The sequence below is a fragment of the Pithys albifrons genome, chromosome 2 (assembly GCF_047495875.1).
Source record: "Pithys albifrons albifrons isolate INPA30051 chromosome 2, PitAlb_v1, whole genome shotgun sequence".
NCBI classification, from domain to species: Eukaryota; Metazoa; Chordata; class Aves; order Passeriformes; family Thamnophilidae; genus Pithys; species Pithys albifrons.
In genome coordinates, this window is record NC_092459.1 from 88,631,680 (window position 1) to 88,650,786 (window position 19,107).

Genomic DNA, 19,107 nt, shown 5'->3' on the forward strand with positions numbered 1-19,107 from the left:
CTATTTCTATCAGGTTCACTACTCAGCTGGGAATTTCATCAAAAGGATTCAAGAAACTCTTGATATTCTGCATAAGGAGGCAAGTGCTGTGAAATTATCCTGGCATTCCAGCTCATTCTGAGACACAACTGACTGATGCTAGCTCTTCTGTTTGTTTGATTTTGTGGGGGGTTTTTTCCCATTCTGGTACCAAACGTATGTCGTTGACTTCTATAAAAACATTTTCTTTTGTCTTGCCTACCTGCAAGTAGTAAGATACAATCTGAAATGACAGATAGTAACACTGAACCATGGTATAAGGGAAAGAATCAAAAGCTGTGTTGGGAGAGTTTGGTAGTGGTGATGGGGTTGTTGCTTTTTCATTTTTTAAAATTATTTTTCTTTCCAACAGTGGAGTAAAGGAAGGTGTGTCTAATTATTGAACTTCAGGGTAAAACAAATGCACTGTAGGCTTTGTAACCAGTTTCTTGTAAACTAAAGTCTGACTTTCCTTGCAGGTTCCAAAAGCTCTAGTGAGTCTGGTTGACGTGGTGGATGTTCTCCCTCTGAGACAGTTATTTGTGGATACTCGAGTTCAGTGCCCCACTTATTTGGCAGAGTAAGGGCAGTTTAACTTCCTTTTGTTCTTGAACATTCTATACTGTTCATGATGATAAAATGTGTTCTTATTCAATGCTTCTCTCATCATTGGAGCTAATGTTCAAAGCTAGCAGCAGAGTCCTGTGGACTTCTCATACAGTGCTGACATCACCCTGCCTGATGGCATTTCCTCCTCTTGGCTTTGACCTGAGTGTTGTCAGAGGACCTGTGTATGTTTTGTATCTAGAGCTGTCCTTAATGTACACCTCACTGAGCTAGAGTTACCCATACAGGGTTCTTCAAGATGGGGTTGAAGACCACTAGCATTTGGATTTGCAGGCCTTTTGTGGGAACACGAAGTAATTGTAGAGTAGACAGGTTTCCCCTGTTTCAGAGGCTTTATGTGGTTGGTAATTTGCATTCTTTGCTGACCTTTCAGACAGGGACAAATTTTCTGTCTTGGGAATGCAAAGAAATTGTTGATTGGAAAGGTATCAGCTCAGAGGTAACACAGACATTACATTTCAAAGACTTGTTTTCTAGTTCCAGAGGGACTGGTGTGCACCTCTCTCAGTCTGCAGGGCCTTTGGATGCCAGGATGTAATTAATGCAACAAACTATCCGCTGTGCCGCTTGCATTACTTTGATATAACTGGTTGTGAAACAAAAATTGCTTAGAGTAGTATCATTGACATGAAGCAGAAAATAAGACTAAGGATTGAAATTACAATAGCAAGGACAATAAAATGTTTTCACAAAATACGACTGTACAGGTTTCCTTATTACTCCCATGTCATGAGGGCATTGGATGGCAAAGGGTAATATCTGCATTATCAGACATTTATCCCTCTTCCCATTTATTCTCCCACAGTTTTCTGTGTAGCTGTGTTTTCACTGGAGAAGACAATTCAGAAAATTTAACAATGGTGAAGGAAGCCACCAGAGCTTACCAGGTATGTTTATCAAGAGTGATACAATTACTTTATTTCCCTTTGAGGTGAGATCTTGATTACCAAGCAACCTATGATGTCAGTATTGTACACAAATGAGCTCTGTGAACTAAGTAGATTTTTTTGATGCTATCCAAAACACCATATGACCAAAACTAGCAGTACGGCTCTTCAGAAAAATTCTGTTTCTTAGTAGAGATGAATAGGTGGGAGTTTAGTCACCAAAATCCTGTTCCTAACAAAGATTTGCAGTATTGTGTTCCAACCTCCTCAACCACTTTGCACGGAACACCCTTTGCCAGAGGTTGTGACTATTTCAGTTTAAAAGTAAAACTTTCTTCTGATTCTTGGACTTCCAAAAAACCAAACCAAACCAACTATTTCTGATGCAGAGACGTTGGAGTATTGGTGGTGTTCTTTTCTTTCTTGCAGCTTGGCATTCAGAGACTAATAGAGTCTGGCAGATACGACACTCATGAAAATTTCACAGTGGTCATCCAGCCTTTTCTCCAAAATGTGAAGATTCCTCTTGGTCAGGTATGGTATAAAAAGACTTCTGCATTTAAAGGACAAAGTATGGGTATCTAACCTGTAGAGAATATATGCAAAATAGTGCTTTTCCTACTAGAACTTGTTGCTGTTTGTTGTAGTACAACAGATTTCTTCATATAGTTATCAGTTCTTAGTTTTACATATTGAACTGTTGATATCAATTACTGTTTGGAAAATTAATCACAGCCTGTTTTAGGAGGTTTGTTTGTGTATGTTTTTAAGGCTACATAAATATTTTTATTTCTGAAAATAGAACAGGATTAATAAAAACAGAGTTTCTAAGTTAGTTCTTAAAGTAATATAGCTGAATTACTCAGTGGAGACTATAACATCAGATCCCCTTCATGTCCCATAACTCATTCTTCTGTGTCTGACAGAAAGAGAAGTTTACCTATGATCTGGTGGAAGGAGTTTATGTAGTTCATACATATATGTTTATGTATATTTCAGTTCCTTGAATGGCAAGTTCCAGTGAATTATTATCTAGGAAAAGACCCAAACCTTTTCTAGAACTGAAACTCCATTTGCTAATGTTCATATGTATCTACACTTGCTCATTTCACCTGGAACTAAGAGCAGATGGGACAAAATACTGAGCGAGGATATTACTCTGGGATAACGAATCCGGACTAATCCTGAAAATGTTCACAATATATAGTGAAAGTTTGAAAAGTCCAGATCCTGCTACAGACAAATTTTGAAAAGTGACTGAAAGCTTCACATTTCACTGTGTGTGCGTGTCTGTGCGTGTGCGAAGCCGGTGCCTGTAAAAAGATAGCTCTAGGGATTTTGGAACTGAGCATAGGGAACACAGAAATAAAAACAGACGAAGCAATATATTTTGGAACTTTTTTATAGTCTCCCAAGCATTAGTTCTTATTTTAAGAAAGCTCAGGATGCTGTTTTTCCTTTTTATCTCACACAACATTCAGATGTTCCTGAACTAAAAACTCTGCCTCCAAACTTGGCAAAAGATATGGTATAGATGCAAATTTTGGCAGTAGGCCTCTAAAAAGCAAACCCAATCACCACAAATTAAGACCTGCTCAGATTTTGAGGAAGGATTGCTCTTACGAAAAAAGTTGTTTCAGTCATCTGTGGCCCTAATCTCAGCATTGGTCTGAAAACCAAGATACTTAAATTTCCAAACTCCATTTCCTTCAAATGCTCCAGTATCTCTATTAAAGCACAGCTTTGCTCTGAGGGAAGGCTGCGCTGGTGTGCTTGGGCAGCCTGGCTGCCTTCCACTGAATGCTTAGTTGTTTCTTGCTGCTTTCAAAACTCACACTGTGCTGTACTGACGATTGAAAATGGTGGATTTGCTGCTTCTGGGTGGGTCTGCCCTTGGAGGGTAATAATTATCTCCAGCTAAATATTTCTGGTGGCTTGTGTATCTGCTGAAGTACACTTTGTATCACCAAATAATCACGAGCCTTTCTGCACCAGAGTAATGAGTACAAGTAGCATGGATCTCTCGTTACTGGCTCTCCTTTGGTATCAGCAATCCCAAATTGGAACTGTGTGGATTATTCTACACTCTGATGTCCTTTATGCTTTCATTTGTAGGATGGGCATCCAGATGTCTCCTACTTTTCACCTGACTGCTTCCATCCAAGCCAGAAAGGCCATTCTCAGCTTGCCAGAGCTCTCTGGAATGCTGTGGTAAGGTGACACGCTCTGCATATAATGAAGCCTTTACCTAGACCTACCATTAAAATTATCTCTGTAATAAGAGAGAGTAATAATTACAAGTCTCTGTAATTAAGGCCTGGATAGCACTGAACCATGCGTTTGTATCTTCTTAACTAGTCAAATACCCTGTGGTTTTGGCACTGCTCTCAGACTAGAGTATCCTGGTTCTTAAAGTGTGTGGGGAGGAGAGGGGTGCTGTAAGTGCATCAGCACAGTCATTTGTGACTTCAGCTGTGCAACTTCCAGCCTGCTTCACCCGTTGTCAAGCAAGGCTGGATAGTATTTACTAAGAATGATGTTTCTATGGGCTGGTATGGGAAACCACTAAATAAAGAATTGTAACTGCATACATCAATTTAAAATGGGTTGCTTAGAAGTTTGTTTTAAATCTGTGTGTTGTGAATGTCTCATTAGGAATTAAAGTGGCTTTAATTCAGTTCAGTTTTACTACTTTTGGAAATGAGTAAAGCTCAATAAAAATGAGTCATTAAAGACTGCTTAAGCAAGCCCATTTTACTTAGCATTGCAGTGCAGTAGGAGGACACATTCAGTCAGAGGCAGTATCTCAGATCCTGAATATAACTTCTATATACTTTAGGGTAATATCTTAACAACTGACATGATTGCATGCAATCATCCAGCAGTACCTCTAATTAGATTTGGTTTTATCTTCTACACAGAAACAGCCTTTTGTTGGAGATGCCATCATGCAGCTTAGCTATAAAAAAATTAGGGACTCTTAACATCTTTTATGCAAGAGAAGAGAGTTTATGACCTTGTCTTCTGGCGAAATTCCAAGGTACTTCATGTGCCTGCCAAAATCCTCCAGGAGTTTAAAGTGATCCCACTGTAGCTTTCCACTTCCCATTTTAAGTTTCTTTCTGGAGTTGCTCTTTTGTTATGCAGTTGCCATGTTCTTTCTGAAAAGCAGATGCATTTCAGCCTTGGGTAAATCAAGGTCTCTAAATGCAGGCAGCTTTATATAGATTTGAAAGGTGTATTTAGTTTGTTTGGGATTGGAATTGTTATACAAATCTAAGATGAGCTGACATGGTTACAGAAGAGGTTCTTTTGTCTTTGTTTCTAGTTACAGCCTGTAGGCCAGAAAGCTGACTCATTCGATTTCACAGCTGACATCGCCCTTGGCTGTCCAGCTCAGGTAAATATACCCACATTGTGGTAGTTGGCTCTCAGGAGGCTGTGTGTGCTTGTGCTTCCTGCGGAGAGCAGGGGTTTGGTGTATCTGGAACAAGTTTACTTTAAGCTTTGTTACTTTAAACTCTGCTTACCTCTGAACAACCTGTGCTCTCATGTACCTGCTTTCATGTCCCCTTGCCATCTTGCTGTGCCATGAATACTGATTGACAACATGCTATTTTGAGTGTTTCAGTGGTAGCAGAGGTTGTGTTTTGTTGTTTGTGAAGTACAGAAGCAGCTCAAGCAGCAAAAACCAGAATGCACTGCTTTAACTTTCCTACTAGAATCCACAGGGTTTAGGCACCACAGCAGCTTTGGAAAACCCAGATTATGTATGTCTTGAATTAGCGGCGGTTTGCTTTTCCTGGTCTCATCCGTATCAGGGATGCTTCAGACTCTTTGGAAGCTACTTCTGCAGTTAGAAAACAAGCTGCTGAACTTGCAGTACAGTTGCTAGGTATCAGCACAAGGAAATGACCGCTGCAGGCAGCAATAATTGGCTCCCTTTCTTCAGCAGTTTCAACAAGGAGGCAAAAGAACTAAACAGATCAGAGAGCTGAGTTGCTCTCTCAATTCTAGAGAAAGGTACTCAAGTTATACAGGAGGGTTTTTTCCATATCGTGTCCATCCTGTCACAAAAATATCTGCTGAGTTATTAATCAGCATATTTCAGAAATCCTCAGATTTGCTCAAATTGATCCTAGTTCCTTTACCCAGTATTCTTTCCAGACAGCTTAAATTATGTCAGCAACTTCTTCAGTGCCAAATAACGTGGATTTTGTACTTTTCCCTCCATCCGCTCTTATTCAAAGATACTGCTTTTCAGAAGTGAGCAAAGAAAAGTTTTACATTCCCTTGAAAAGATATGTGACCATTGTTTGCATGAATGGTAAGCCCACAGTGCTTTGAAAAATTCATTGATAGAGGTCCCAGTAGCCATGGAAAATTATTTGCTCTGAGGTGACTTAACGGACAGTAAAACCCTGCCTTCTAATTTTAGTGCTTTTTAAGATCTCCTTATGCAGACACTGGATTTTTTCTTAATTGAGATAAGTGGCCATCCAGGTGACATTTTTTTAGGCTATATGATGTGCATGCCTTCCTAAATGTATGCTGCATTGGCAGGGGGCAAAAATAACTATGCAATTTCTACAACCTCTCTTGGAGGGAAGAATGATCCTTTCAGTAAGCAATCTTTCATCTCCCTTCTGCTGACTTGGAAGATCTGCCCAGGTTTCTCTAGACTTTACATCCATGTCTTTTGAATGGACTAAACATCTAATAAAGTCTAATTGTGGAAGGTTAGGAGAGGAAAACGCTAAACTGAAATTGGCATCTGCCATATGTAATTTTTGCCATAAGGTTCTAAACACAAATTTTATGAATTTTAAGAAAGGAGCATGGTTTCAAAATCCAGATTCTAATTTTGCAGCTCAGACAATTACTTTCTTGGTGATATGAAGCTGTAGTATCACTTGCTATGGTTTGTTCTTATTGCCAATTTCTCTTATTTCTCTTATTTTTGTTTCCTCTTTCTTCAGAACAAACCATTCCTGGGAACATACAAGAATAGCAACTACACACCTGTGGAGCCCACTAGAGAGCCAATAGAGGTAATTGTTGCATCTTTCGCTGCATTTTAGGAAAACTGCAAAGCTGCATCTGATGGCTGTTGACACATCATACTGAATTTCTACATTGCACAAATTATTACTAGTTTTCAAAAAGGGAAGTCTATCTTGCATTGCACTTTTTCCTGTGTAAACAAATGTTTTCCTAAAAGCCAAACAAAATTGTTGCAATTGTATGGGTAAGTAACCTGGGATGCATTCTTAACTCGGATGACAAGTTTCACACGGTTTGGAGAAGTTAGCTTAGAATCTTGACCCCCAAATAGAGTTCAAGAGGTGCGTGGATCACACTCTCAGGCAGGTGATGTGACTCTTGGGGGTGGTCCTGTTCAGGTCCAGGACTCAATGATCCTTGTGGGTCCCTTCCAACTTGGCATATTCTGTGACTCTGTAATCTGAGGAAGGTTTAGATATTCTGTTCTTGAGCCATTGTACTTCCATATACTCAAGTGAGTTTAACCTGTAGAGGGCAGTCACCCTTACATATTGAATATGTGGCCAGATACAAAGGTGACTGGATCCCATTTTCAAAGGGACTCAGTTTCCACCGTGACTGAGCAACTATCATGAGGTAGATTAAACAAGCTGCAGAAACAAGCATTGTGTGTAGGACTTGAAGAAACAGAGCAGTTATTTGCTGGCAGTCACAATGAACTGTGGGCTCGTTTGCCATACTGGGGCTCCTCATGACTAGCCCAATTATCAAAATCTGTGGGTGCTTTGAGGGTTACAAAGAGTAACAGTTATGGTTTTTAGCAAGCCACAGTTTGCAGGATTCAATGGGATTTTTATCTCTAGAGCTAGAGTTACACTTTTAACGGGTAGGTCTCACATTTCCATTGAATCTCAGCAGCAACAGCTTTTGAGGTGATAAAGGAAAAGAACAGTACAGAAAGAGTAAAGGAACAGTTTCCTCTCTGTTTTGAAAATAAGCCCAGCTGTCCTTTCTAGCCTCTGCAACCACATTTTAATGGCTGATAGATTTTTTTTTCACCCTGAGTGGTAGAATTGTGCAATCACAGAACAGTTGAGGTTGGAAGGACCTCAGGACATCTCTTGTCTGCCCCCCTGCTTCAAACAGGGCTGGCCCTTACATCATTGTAAGCAACTGTCCTTGCTCCTACAAGGACTGGCTTTTATAACAATTGTAGTTTTTCCCTTGCTGCCTTCTTAGCTAATATTGTTGCTCATTACCAAAAAGCAGGGGTGACACATTTGTCTGCTGTCTTTGCTGGTGAACCAAGATGTTCTGTCATGTGTGGTTGATTCAATTTCTTCAACTGGTGGAATGCATATAATAACTATTATATCACCTATATAAATGTATGATATTTAGAGCCTGACAATTTTCTTTACTGAAACTTTTAAAGCTTCAAAGTTTTTTCAGTGAAAGCAAACCCTTCTTGAAAGTTTCTCAGAAAATAATAGGTTCCTAGTAAGCTACATGGGGAATAATAATATAGTAATAGAATCATTATGGTTGGAAAAGACCTCCAAGATCATCAAGTCCAACCTTGAACTGAATACCACCATGCCCACTGAGCCATATCACAAAGTTCCAAGTCTGCTTTGTTTGTTGAACACTTCCAGGGATGGTGATTTCACCACTTCCCTGGGAAGCCTGTTCCAGTGCTTAACCACCTTTCCAGTGAAGAAATTTTTCCTAATGTCAAACCTGGTGCAACTTAAGGCCATTTCCCCTTGACCTGCTCATGTTACCTGGGAGAACAGGGCAAGTCCTACTTTACCAAAATCTCCTTTCAGGTAGTTGTAGAGATCATCAAGGTCTCCCTCGGGCCTCATTTTTTCCAGACTAAACAATTCCAATTCTTTCAGCCACTCCTCATAAGACTTAAGTTTCAGACCCTTCATTGGCTAATACAATAATGCTACATTACTAATAAAATACGTTACTATAACATTATGTCTTTGCAAGGATTTTTGTTTGGGTTTTGGTTTTTTGGGGGATTTTGGGTATTTTATTGGGGGGGAGGGGGGGATGTTTTGCATGTAATGTCTTTGGAGACAGAGCAAGACTTCAAAACTGGAGACCTCACCATTTAGGTCATGCACAAAATCTCCAGGCTGTAGAGAGAAGAAAAAAATAATTGTTTTTATGAAAACTTCATCATAAGCAATATTTTTGTGATGAAGTGTTTTGCTTTTCCAAAAATTTTATGCTTTGGCTAGAAAATGTCACCAAAAGTAATTATTGTTCGGATAGTATTCCACAAAGAGGAGGAGAAGAAAACTGTTGAGCTATATAGGCACCAAAATTGGATCGGCACCTTAATTTTACCCTTCACTGTACAACTAAATTGTATAAGAATTCTGCATTATCTTTTAACCATAAGATGAAATCCTTTTGTAATTTCCCATTTCAGAATTGGGGCAGTGAGTTGTCGTGTCCTGAACAGTCTCCATCTAGTCATGTCCCAACATCAGGTGAGAAAGAACTCCTAAGCTAAAATCAAAGATAGGAAAGATTTCATCTTTTTTTCCTAAAATAGTAAGATGTTGAAATGACACATCTTAGATGGAAAGTAAGCAATAAAAGCTGATAGATGCAGCAGCAAAGGAAGAAAGTCTGTCTTGCCATGCACAATAAGTTCTGCATAACAACAGGTGTGCTCTCTGTGGATAAATGTGATCACGTTTATCGTATATATATATCATGCACATCATTTATCATACAGCAACACGGCAGATTAACACTGCGTAGGAAGGTTGGTGGCTCAGCAAGTTGAAACCTATACTAGTGCTGTGTATAGTTGGAAGGCTTTAGAGGGAGATTTTTAATAGGAAATACTGATCTATGACCCAAACCTGTAAGTCAATTAAAGAATATTAAATATATGTATCTGTAAGCATATTTTTCCTAAGCTGTTTTAAGTTTCAGCTTTCCATGTTAGTTGAGTACACTGGTACAAGCAAAGGGAAGAAGGCATAATATGCCTTTTGCCTAGCTGACACACAGAACTTGAGGCTTGTTCTCCCTACAAATGCCATCAGATTGGAACCTAAATCTTGCATCTTTATTCTGTTAAACATTATCTTCTCAGCTGACAGTAATGCTGCTTTTCTTCTCCTGCTGTTTTTTAGTACATGAGCTACGACCTGCTGACATCAGAGTCGTAGGAGCACTGGGAGATTCCCTGACCGTGAGTACTGCAGTATTCTCAAGTTGAGAGTGAGAAGAGCGATTGTCAATTTCTACCTAGGTGTTGTCATATCAGACATCATCAGATAAAAAGCAAATTGCTTTGGCTCGGCAAAGCAAAACTCATCTACCTGGTTCCCTTTGCAAAGAAATAGCCTGAAGGGATATGAGTGACACTGGCAATTGAGTAATCCAGCAATGAATAATTCAGGCCAGGACAGAAATGGGATCCCATTCTCTATTGCACGCAGTTTATTCAAGTGTTTTTGAAAGGGAAGTGGCTGCCTTATAGGAATAGTCTTTTGTCATGTAAAAAAAAAAAAAAGTAATTGAAATTTTTTGCACAATGAGAGATTTTGATGAAAATTCTCATGGAAATATTTGATTGCAGAATGAAATGCTTCTCACTTGAGATAATTGTAGTACTTCTGTATTTCAGAATTTTGCCTTCAGATGTTGCTTCTTGTGTTAGATATCTTCCAGTTAAAGCTCTGATATATTTCAAGTACCAAGAAATGCAAGCTGAAAAAAAAAAAAAAGAAAAAGGCCCCCAGAAAATAATCACAGGGAATAGTGCAGATCTGCACTGAGATTTTCTGAGAAAAAGTTCCAGAATTGCACAGCACTATAGAATTGTTCTGGCATGGGATGGAAGCAAACATTCGTGTCAACAGTTCCCATGAATTTTAACTCCTGAGCTACACTGATATTCATTCTAGCAGCTTCAGCTCCTGTTGAGCTCAGAGGGAGTTGAAGGGACTGAAGCCCTCAGATGATCAGGCTTATCTCACAGGCTGGTGTGTATGTCTTCATTATGCATCATGCACCTCCTCATTAGCCCTGAAACTGATTTTGCTTGACCTGATGTAATCCTCACTTTCCTCCCTGCTGCTGAGCTTTGAGCTTTTCTTAGAAGATCTCAGTAAAGACCCTAAAAGTCTCCCTCCTATCCATTGCCATGACTCTTAAAATTAATTGCTTTATTTCCTCCGCTACATCTATTGCTAGACCTATGCACTAGCACATACCTCTTATTTTAAGAATTTTAATTCTTATAGAACATGAAATATCTCAGGGAGTCCTAGTCATAAAGGTCCACACTATGATGCTCGAGGGTGTGTCTCGAGTTCAGCAAGGCAGATTCTCATGTTGCCATTATTCATGTAGTTCCTATTTCTTGCCATTGCCACAGAGGGGTTTATTAAGTGATTTATCTAGGGGGGCAGAAAAAATGGCAGAGTATTTCCCACATGTGCACACATACACACACTTCCCACAGAGAATGGTACAGCAGCAGGCAGTGTGTGCTTGGAAGTGCATAACCATCCCTGGCACAGCAGCAGCAAAGCCCACAAAGGCCTTGATTTTCCTCCTGAGTGCAGTCACTGTCTATGGCTGAATTTGTACCATGGCTTTTGGAAGAACACAAAATTAAGTTAAACCAGTAAGAAACCATAAAGCTGTAGAAGAACCCCTTTTCACAGCTGCTGTCCTGACCCTGCAAGTCAGGGTGCTGACCTTGCTGCAGATCTGTCCCGGTCCTGTAAGCTATTTCAATTCATCACAAAGCTTTTCGTTCTGATGGCTTTATGTACTAATTTATTTAATTCTGAAAGATTTTAAAGTTCACAATGCAGGCAGGAAGATTGTTGTCAGTCTAGATGCACTTGAAGAATAATGAAACATTGAGCAATTTAGTCATGTCACTGACTAGGATGTATCTGTCTGACTTCTCAGCAGCAATGCACCATGAAAGCAATAGATACGCCAACGTGCTTATCTGTACTGGCAAAAAGAATCCTGTCATCAAGTCTCATCAAGTCTGTATGTTAGACTAGCAGACTGGAGCTGGAAGAGAAAGAGTGGATTTTACACCAAAGATTTGTTTTCTTGGCAGATTAAAAAGCAGCACTTCTGATTTATGTACGGCTTAAACTGGCTGGGAATTTTTCATCAGGGTTTAGGGCTTTTTTCCTGGATCATTAAGTGTCTAAAAATCATCTTGTTCAGGAAATGCTAGGATGAAGCATTTTCCATCAGAAAAATCTAAACAAATATGAAGCTCTTTATGTTAGTATGGGTTGCACTGAGTTGCTAAAACAGTATTAAAGTAGTAGTTTTAAAGCCTAATGTCCTTGACCTTACAGTCTGATGTCCTCTGGCTGGACGGTGTCTCCTCTGATGGTCCACGGTTCTACTGTCTAAATGAGTTGGTTTTGCATATGAGGGGAATCATATGAAACTGAAACATCAGAGCTGCAGGGCTGCCCAGAGGCCAGTGTGTGGTGGTGAATAAAGACGCGGACCATTTATTGCAAAAGCTTGTCTGGATGCAGAGTAACCTTACCAAAATACTTCAACACTTTCAAAATGTGATTTGTGTCTTGCCTAAATTTGTAGGAGATTTTTCTATTAGCATTTTATATGTTGTTCTTTTCATCTTTTCCAGACTGCAGTAGGAGCCAAAACACCTGACCTACAAACAGATTGGAGGGGACTTTCCTGGAGGTGAGAATGCTCACTTTTATCTTTCTCTATTTTTGTCCACACAGTTAAAAGTGTGTGGGTCACCTGGTTGTGCAGTTGCATACTTATGTATGAAAATGCAGGGGTAGGATGCTGACAGCAAGTATTACTTGGTAAGGATTGGAGGAGTCAGGACTGGAAGAGAAAGAGAGTGATTCTTGTAGACTTTCTGATGTTTGTTTTTGTGGGCTTTTTGATGCTTTTTTTTTCTGTAACCAGACCTGATTGCTACCAGCATGGTCCTGTGTGACAGTACTGGATTATTAATGCATGAATTCCTTTAGCCTTTTGCTAGTCTCTCTGGAGTTTATTCAAAATGTTGCTGTTGCTGTGATTATCTACTGCACTGTCTAATGCTAGAAAGTCTGAGTGAGTGTGGATTGGCATGAAGGTGGCAAAAGCACTGAATGCATATTCAATGAAGATATTCCAAACATCTTTGTTATTGCAAAGTGGACAAAGACAATGCACATCAGAGGGTATGAATCTCAATATCCATGCTAGAGTGGAAGGAAACTGCCTGCTTTCTGTGGGCAGATGTTGTTGATAAGCATGTGCACCTGTATACATTCTTCTTTTTGCTCTTTCCTTCCCCTTTTGTATGTACCTGCAGGCATGGATTATTTTCAGGAGGGGCTGCCAGAAATGGTATAAGAGTGTATTGGCTATGCACACAGACAAGTTTTAAATGGTAGAGGCATAGGATCTTTGCATAATTAGCACTGGAGGACTGCAGATATGTGGTTAAGGAGCACTTAATGCAGGCTGTGCATAACTGCACATAAATGTAGTTTCAGCAAAGTAATATGGAGCAACTTTAGTGAGGAAATATGCCTTTGTATGATGGGCATCCCAGCATTTCCATATGAAAAATCAGTTCTCCCAGTACTCTCTGTTCCCAGCCTGAAGGCACAGCTTTTATCTTAGCTGATGCTCTGCTTTATTTAATGTGAAATATCCTTTCACTACTTTCCCTGAATTCTTGTGGTTTATCTCCTTACTGTTTGAAATTAGTGGTTTTAGAGGGGTTGTTTCTTCCTTCTTGGGCTACTGCAACAACATATGGTGACAATAAGACAGATGGTTGCAGGATTAACCCTACTTGGTGATTTTGTTCTTTCCCTTTGTAGTATTGGAGGTGATGAGACCCTGGAGATCCAGGCTACTTTACCTAGTGAGTATTTAAAAAATAAATGTGAGAAAAGCAAAAATTGGTTATCGTACTGGAAGTCTTTTAAGTGGATACCAGGAAACATTTGAAAATTATCATTCTTTCCTTGCCAACAGTGAGGATGTCCATCTTATGTGGATCTGAGCAGTTCAGTTGAGTCACAGCTGAAACCCAGACTGACCTGATTAGCTATAAAGGTGACTCAGCCCTCCATATCACAGGACCTGCATGTGATTGTACCATTCTTTTGACCAAAATGATTAGGAGTAAATGTGCTGAAGGTGATAGAAGTTCATGGCAGACCTTCTCCTCTCTTATTTTGTTTTGTGCTTTCCAGTGACTGACTGTAATGGCTGTGGGAAAATTAAGGGTTATGAAACAATAAGCAGTCCATCTAGGTAGGGTTGTTTACAAGGCTATACTTCTTCCTGATGATTTTAAGTCTACATAGCACTGAAAAAAAAATCTAAAAATACTATATATTTCTTGCCCTAGTGTTCTATGTAATTGGTCCCTGTAGTTGCCATAGAAACCATTAAGTGGTCAGTGTGACAATAAATTGGAAGGGACTTGGTTTACAATGGTTGATCTATTTGTATGTGATCTGTGCTGTGAAGCAGTTTAACAATATCTGACATTGTTGGTAATAAAATCTGATATGCTTTGTCTTGTATAATGCACTGTGTTTAAAGAAAAATAGAAGGCAGAATTCATTTATGCATTATAAATGATACTCTATAAAGTGGTTTCAGGCAGCACTGAAACACACACAGTAATAACAACAGTGCTCAGACATCATGCTTCCCCACTGAGAATTTCAGTGTAATCTAGGAAAGTGAATAAAATCCTTTCTGTACTGTAAATATCATTATCTAGGAGGAGTGAAAGGTAGATGACCATATTCAGAGCATCTACTGGTACATGAAAGAAAGTAACCACAAATACTCTGACACTTTAATTCAAGACTGGTGAGTTTCCTGGGACCTGTGTATCTCCTAGGCCATCAGACCCCAGTTCTTAAGCCCATGGAGAGAAATAGTTGCAGTGATGAAGTTAGGACAGTAACCAGAGTCTCCAAAGCAGGTGTGTCTGTAGCTTCTATAAAGTCACAGTGAATGAAGAGAAAACTCAGGTCCATATTATAACCACTCAATTGGCTTGTGCTTCTGCAGCAGGCAATGGTGCTAGTTGTACTGTGAATGGTTAAACATACTGTGTTTTTTTTTCTTTTTAAGACATTTTGAAGAAATTCAATCCGAACCTCTTTGGCTTCTCCACTGGCAGTTCCAAGGAAACAGCTGGATTCAACGTTGCAGAGAGAAATGCCACAGCCCGGTAAGCACAGTCACAAATGAGAAAGGGCAAAGGAGTGAGAACTGATGTCCTGGCAGGTTACCTTTGAGATGCATGTCCAGGTTGAGTTAGTACTGGTGACCTGCTTGTACTGAGCATGTTTCTGTGATCTGATGATTGTAATTGTGGGTTTGATTTTCTTTTTATTCAATTCAATATTGGGGCGATTTATTTGTATTTTTTTTCTAAATCAAAAGCAAACTTTCTTTCTTTGTTTGATTTCTAGTCATAATTTTTGAGCCAATGCCTTAGTTATGGTTCTAATTCTATCAGCACCTTCTTCTGCTCAGTCTTCAGTATGCAAGTCCCTGATTCACTGTCAGGCAATATCTGTAATGAGACAAAATTCATGAGCATCTCCCATTTATTCCTTGATTTCTGAGAAATGTGCCTCAAATTAACAAATAGAAGCCCACTGCTAATGGCATTAAAAACTATCCCTATTTGCAGTGCAAATGAAAATAACAGAATGAGCAGCTGGGAATTAATTAATTTCTCCTCCTGAAGAAAAAAATTTACTAGTCTGCTGAGAACCAAAATGTGTAAGAGTCTGTATGGTGTACACTGTGCCTTTTCCATGGTACTCCTGGAATTTGTTTTCAAGACTTTTTGTGACACCTTTAGCAGCTATTAGATCTGCTGCAAAACAATTTTAGGATAGCTAGCAAAGCCTGTGTAACTAATAAATATTTCATGGATGCCCCAAGCAAAGCTGACTCAGCATGATCAATATAGTTCTGGGAATCCAAACAATGTCACTGCGTTTGTGTGGGTGGTGGAGAGAGGCAGGGCTTATTAGCTCAAGAACAGTGTTACTGTAGTGTATCAGGAACTCATTTCCAGCTGGTGTCTCAGTGTGGTTTGTGTTTTGGCCAGAGCTGGACTGGGAATCTCCAGCCTGGCAGTCCCACCACAGAAGTAGTGTCTTCCAGCCATAAGACAAACCATAGGAATTTAAGGCCAGGTCAGAAAGGCTGGTTAGGTGCCCAGCATCTGTGTAAGCACCAAAATCCCCCACTAGGCTTTGAAGGGTTTTATGCAACTAAATGCCTCTGTGCATCTGGGTGTTAGTGTTTTTTTCCAAACAAAATGCACTTAAGCCAAGTCTGAGATGGGAAGAACTCATACCAGTTGCCTGCCACTTGGCAGTCATCCCAGCTCAAGTCCTTTCGGAACAGATTATTCACTTGTGCAACTTGGTCCTTCAATGTGCTCATCCTTTTGAGGCACAATTTTCCTTATACTGACTTCTTCTGATCCTAAGATTCCCTGAAATGAGGATTGGGAGACCAAGAAGATGATGTGTTTGTAGAGCACACATCTAAAATCTGTCCTCTCTCTCTCTCTCTAGCAACATGCCAGCCCAAGCACGTGAATTGGTGGAGCTGATGAGAAGCAGCTCGGTAAGTGGAATTTGGGCAAGCCCTCAGTGCTCTCCTGGTCTCTGGGAGATGACTCTAATTGATAGGAGCTTGAGTCATGAAGAGTGTTTTACTGATGAAAGAAAAGTCAGTGTTGTTGTCTCTACTGTGCTTTCCAAGATGAATGTGCCAGACAAATTAGCCCTTAGGTGATTATAATTTACCTGTACAAATCCATGCAGGAAAGATGCAAACACACAGAGGCAGAGAGGAATGTAGGGTGCAGTGCAGGCAGATGATGTAAGGATGGTAGTGAGGAAGATGAGAAATCTGAAGGCTCTGGTGAGATCACAAAACTCCTTAGCTGAGTAGCAACATTCAAAGTGAAGGTCATAAAGTCTGAGTGTAAAATTGCTGGAGGAGGTATCTGCACACCAATATGAATCCCACTATTCACAATACTGGGAACAGGGACTACAGAAGTCTTTGGAGGAGAATAAGCCATCTGAAACTCTGGTTTTGAGTAGGTAAATAAGTAACGAGTGACCAGAAACCTCAGAGTTGGATGAATCCCTGTCACATCTTTATCTTTTAGGGAATTAGTTGGGGATCTAGCACTGTGGACCAGTCTGCTGTGCCAGCTCCACTGAGGGCTACAAAGGGCACCAAAAGATGACTTGCTTTAATTCAGTGGCTGCTGCTGCAGTTTGGGGATGAGGGGAAGAAATCTGTGAGAAACCCAAGGCTGCCCTGCTCCAAGTGTTGGCTGAATTTGAGTGGATGACTGTCTGGGTGTGAGCTGTTGGTTCAGGAAGAACATTCCCTCTACGGGAATGGGAGTGCCTGGTGCTCCTTGGCTCAGACTGAATGGAAACGGAAGGTACTGAATAAGCAGGATTTGTCCAAGCATGTGTTTCTCCATGCCAGCACTCTTGATGGATGCTGCATGCTCACCCCGCTGTCAGTTACTCTGCATTACCAATTGTTTGGCAGAGTGAAGGGAGCCGGCCTGGATCTTCAATAGAATAGAAGAGGCTCTACAGCTTCGTTTTATTCACAGCTTTTTATGCATCTAAAAAAAAAAAAAAAAAGGAGGAGGTGTGTCCTTGCCACACTTTGCCTCTTCACGAAGGGCTTTCCGAGCAAAGTGCTTGTTTAAAGAGGGGAATTCAGACCTGTGGGTGATTCCCAGGCCCTCCCTCTGTTTGTGGGATCGTTTCGCAGATGTTTGTTATGTAAATGCACCACACTAAAAATAGTTGCCTTTGATTCCTTTCTTTGTACTGAATGTTACAAAATGTTTTGATGAGATCCAGCTCTCAGCAGGGCCTATTGTTAGCTTGTGGTGACGTGGATGCTGCAGCTGCCCTTATATGAGCTCAGTGAAGTCACCAGCCTCCTGGACTCTTCTATTTTAATCCAGCTGTCTATTCCCTGGGGCACCCCTCGCCCCTCCTGGCCATGGGGTAATACTTGCCCAGCTGGCAGGGATCCCCAGCAGCTCCAGTTCCACAGCTTCATGAGTCACTCCAGCCTCCTCTCCCACACTGCTTTATCCCCACGCTGCCTGCACTGTTCAGCCATGGCTGGCGAATTTCTCCTGTCCATCCCTGTCCTGAAGCTAACACTCATTTAGGCACACTTGCTGCCACAGACATATTTCCATGCTTGGTTACCCTGACAGATCTTGTCTGCTGAAGGGAATTTCCTCACAAAAGCCAAGGTGAACTGCAGTAGACTAGCAAACAGTTCACATTTTCCCCCTGGAGAGATGCTTTTCTTTTGCCAGATTAACTCAGCATACCTCCTTTGTTCTGCCCTGCTGTCTGTCCCCCACTTAGCTCTATTTGTGAATGTTACCTCTGCATGCCTAAGCAATCTGTTTATTTTATGTGCCACTAGAAAATTAACTTCAAGAAAGACTGGAAGTTGATCACTGTCCTTGTTGGAGGCAGCGACCTGTGCCAGTACTGCTTGGACAAGGTTTGTATCTCTGAATTAGGCATGCTTATCCAGGCGTTTGGCAGGAGACCAGCCCTGGAAATATAACCTTTCTCTTAGGGAGCCAAAGTTCCTCTTTGTTTGAAAAGCACTTAAAGTCCTGCTCCTTTCATCTGTATTGTATCAGAAACAAGTGCACAGCTTTTAATAATGGGGCACTGCAGCTCTGCAGAAATGTATTATTGAAGAGCTGGGAACCTGCCCTATATTGAACAAAACACCAAGAATAAACTCCTTGCTTAACTGGACACAGCAATCAGTGTGGTGTCTTAGATGTCTTAGGCATGTTGTTATGGGACACAACAGAACACATCTCCACACAGTAATTACTGTGGATGCCCAATTCTGTCTTCAAAGTGACACCAAAAGAAATAATATCAGTTTACAGTGGAAAAGACGTCTTTAGCTGTCAGTGGTCATCCCCTCTGAAATAGTTCAGGTGACACAGACTGGGGATCTGGAACCCAGCATGTTGAAATGGCCAGGCACTGTCCTCTGGTTTGCTCTTTTTCCCTTACCTCCACTGCCTGGAACATTTATTCCCAGAGATACACCTCTATAACTATAGTTACAAAATTGTTTTGCTTAGGTTTTTTTTGGGGGGGGGGGTTTGGTTTTGTGTTTTTTTTTTTTTTTTTTTTTTTTTTTTGCGTCTGACTGCCATCATATCAATTTCACCAGATTAGCAGTTTGGAAAAAAAGGTATTATTCTGTTCATAAGGCAAACTAGTCTGGTCTGTGTCCCATAAAAGACAACATGAAATCCAAAAAGGTGATCTATATAGTCATTAATCAGGAAAAGACTCTGTTAATATACCTTGTGATTTTATTCAGAGATTAGGGGACTATGTTAGTGACATAAAAACACAAGCACTATATAACCTCTGTACTTGTGGCAAAAAACTTCTTGATCTGAAAATATATTTGCCAACAA

At 40.4% G+C, this 19,107-nt stretch overlaps 1 protein-coding gene across 2 annotated transcripts in view; it reads left to right on the plus strand.

The window, feature by feature from the left end:
• The window catches only part of PLB1 (phospholipase B1), an 82,184-nt gene that overhangs the window by 53,093 nt on the left and 9,984 nt on the right, over positions 1 to 19,107 (plus strand). For both annotated transcript variants that reach the window (XM_071577060.1, XM_071577055.1), the window contains 14 exons: positions 14 to 79; positions 498 to 598; positions 1,451 to 1,532; positions 1,962 to 2,066; positions 3,648 to 3,743; positions 4,861 to 4,932; positions 6,512 to 6,583; positions 8,986 to 9,046; positions 9,704 to 9,762; positions 12,211 to 12,269; positions 13,418 to 13,461; positions 14,694 to 14,793; positions 16,163 to 16,214; positions 18,075 to 18,155. In XM_071577060.1, the coding sequence (XP_071433161.1) occupies positions 14 to 79; positions 498 to 598; positions 1,451 to 1,532; positions 1,962 to 2,066; positions 3,648 to 3,743; positions 4,861 to 4,932; positions 6,512 to 6,583; positions 8,986 to 9,046; positions 9,704 to 9,762; positions 12,211 to 12,269; positions 13,418 to 13,461; positions 14,694 to 14,793; positions 16,163 to 16,214; positions 18,075 to 18,155 (1,050 nt within the window). The remainder of the gene's footprint in view (positions 1 to 13; positions 80 to 497; positions 599 to 1,450; positions 1,533 to 1,961; positions 2,067 to 3,647; positions 3,744 to 4,860; positions 4,933 to 6,511; positions 6,584 to 8,985; positions 9,047 to 9,703; positions 9,763 to 12,210; positions 12,270 to 13,417; positions 13,462 to 14,693; positions 14,794 to 16,162; positions 16,215 to 18,074; positions 18,156 to 19,107) is intronic.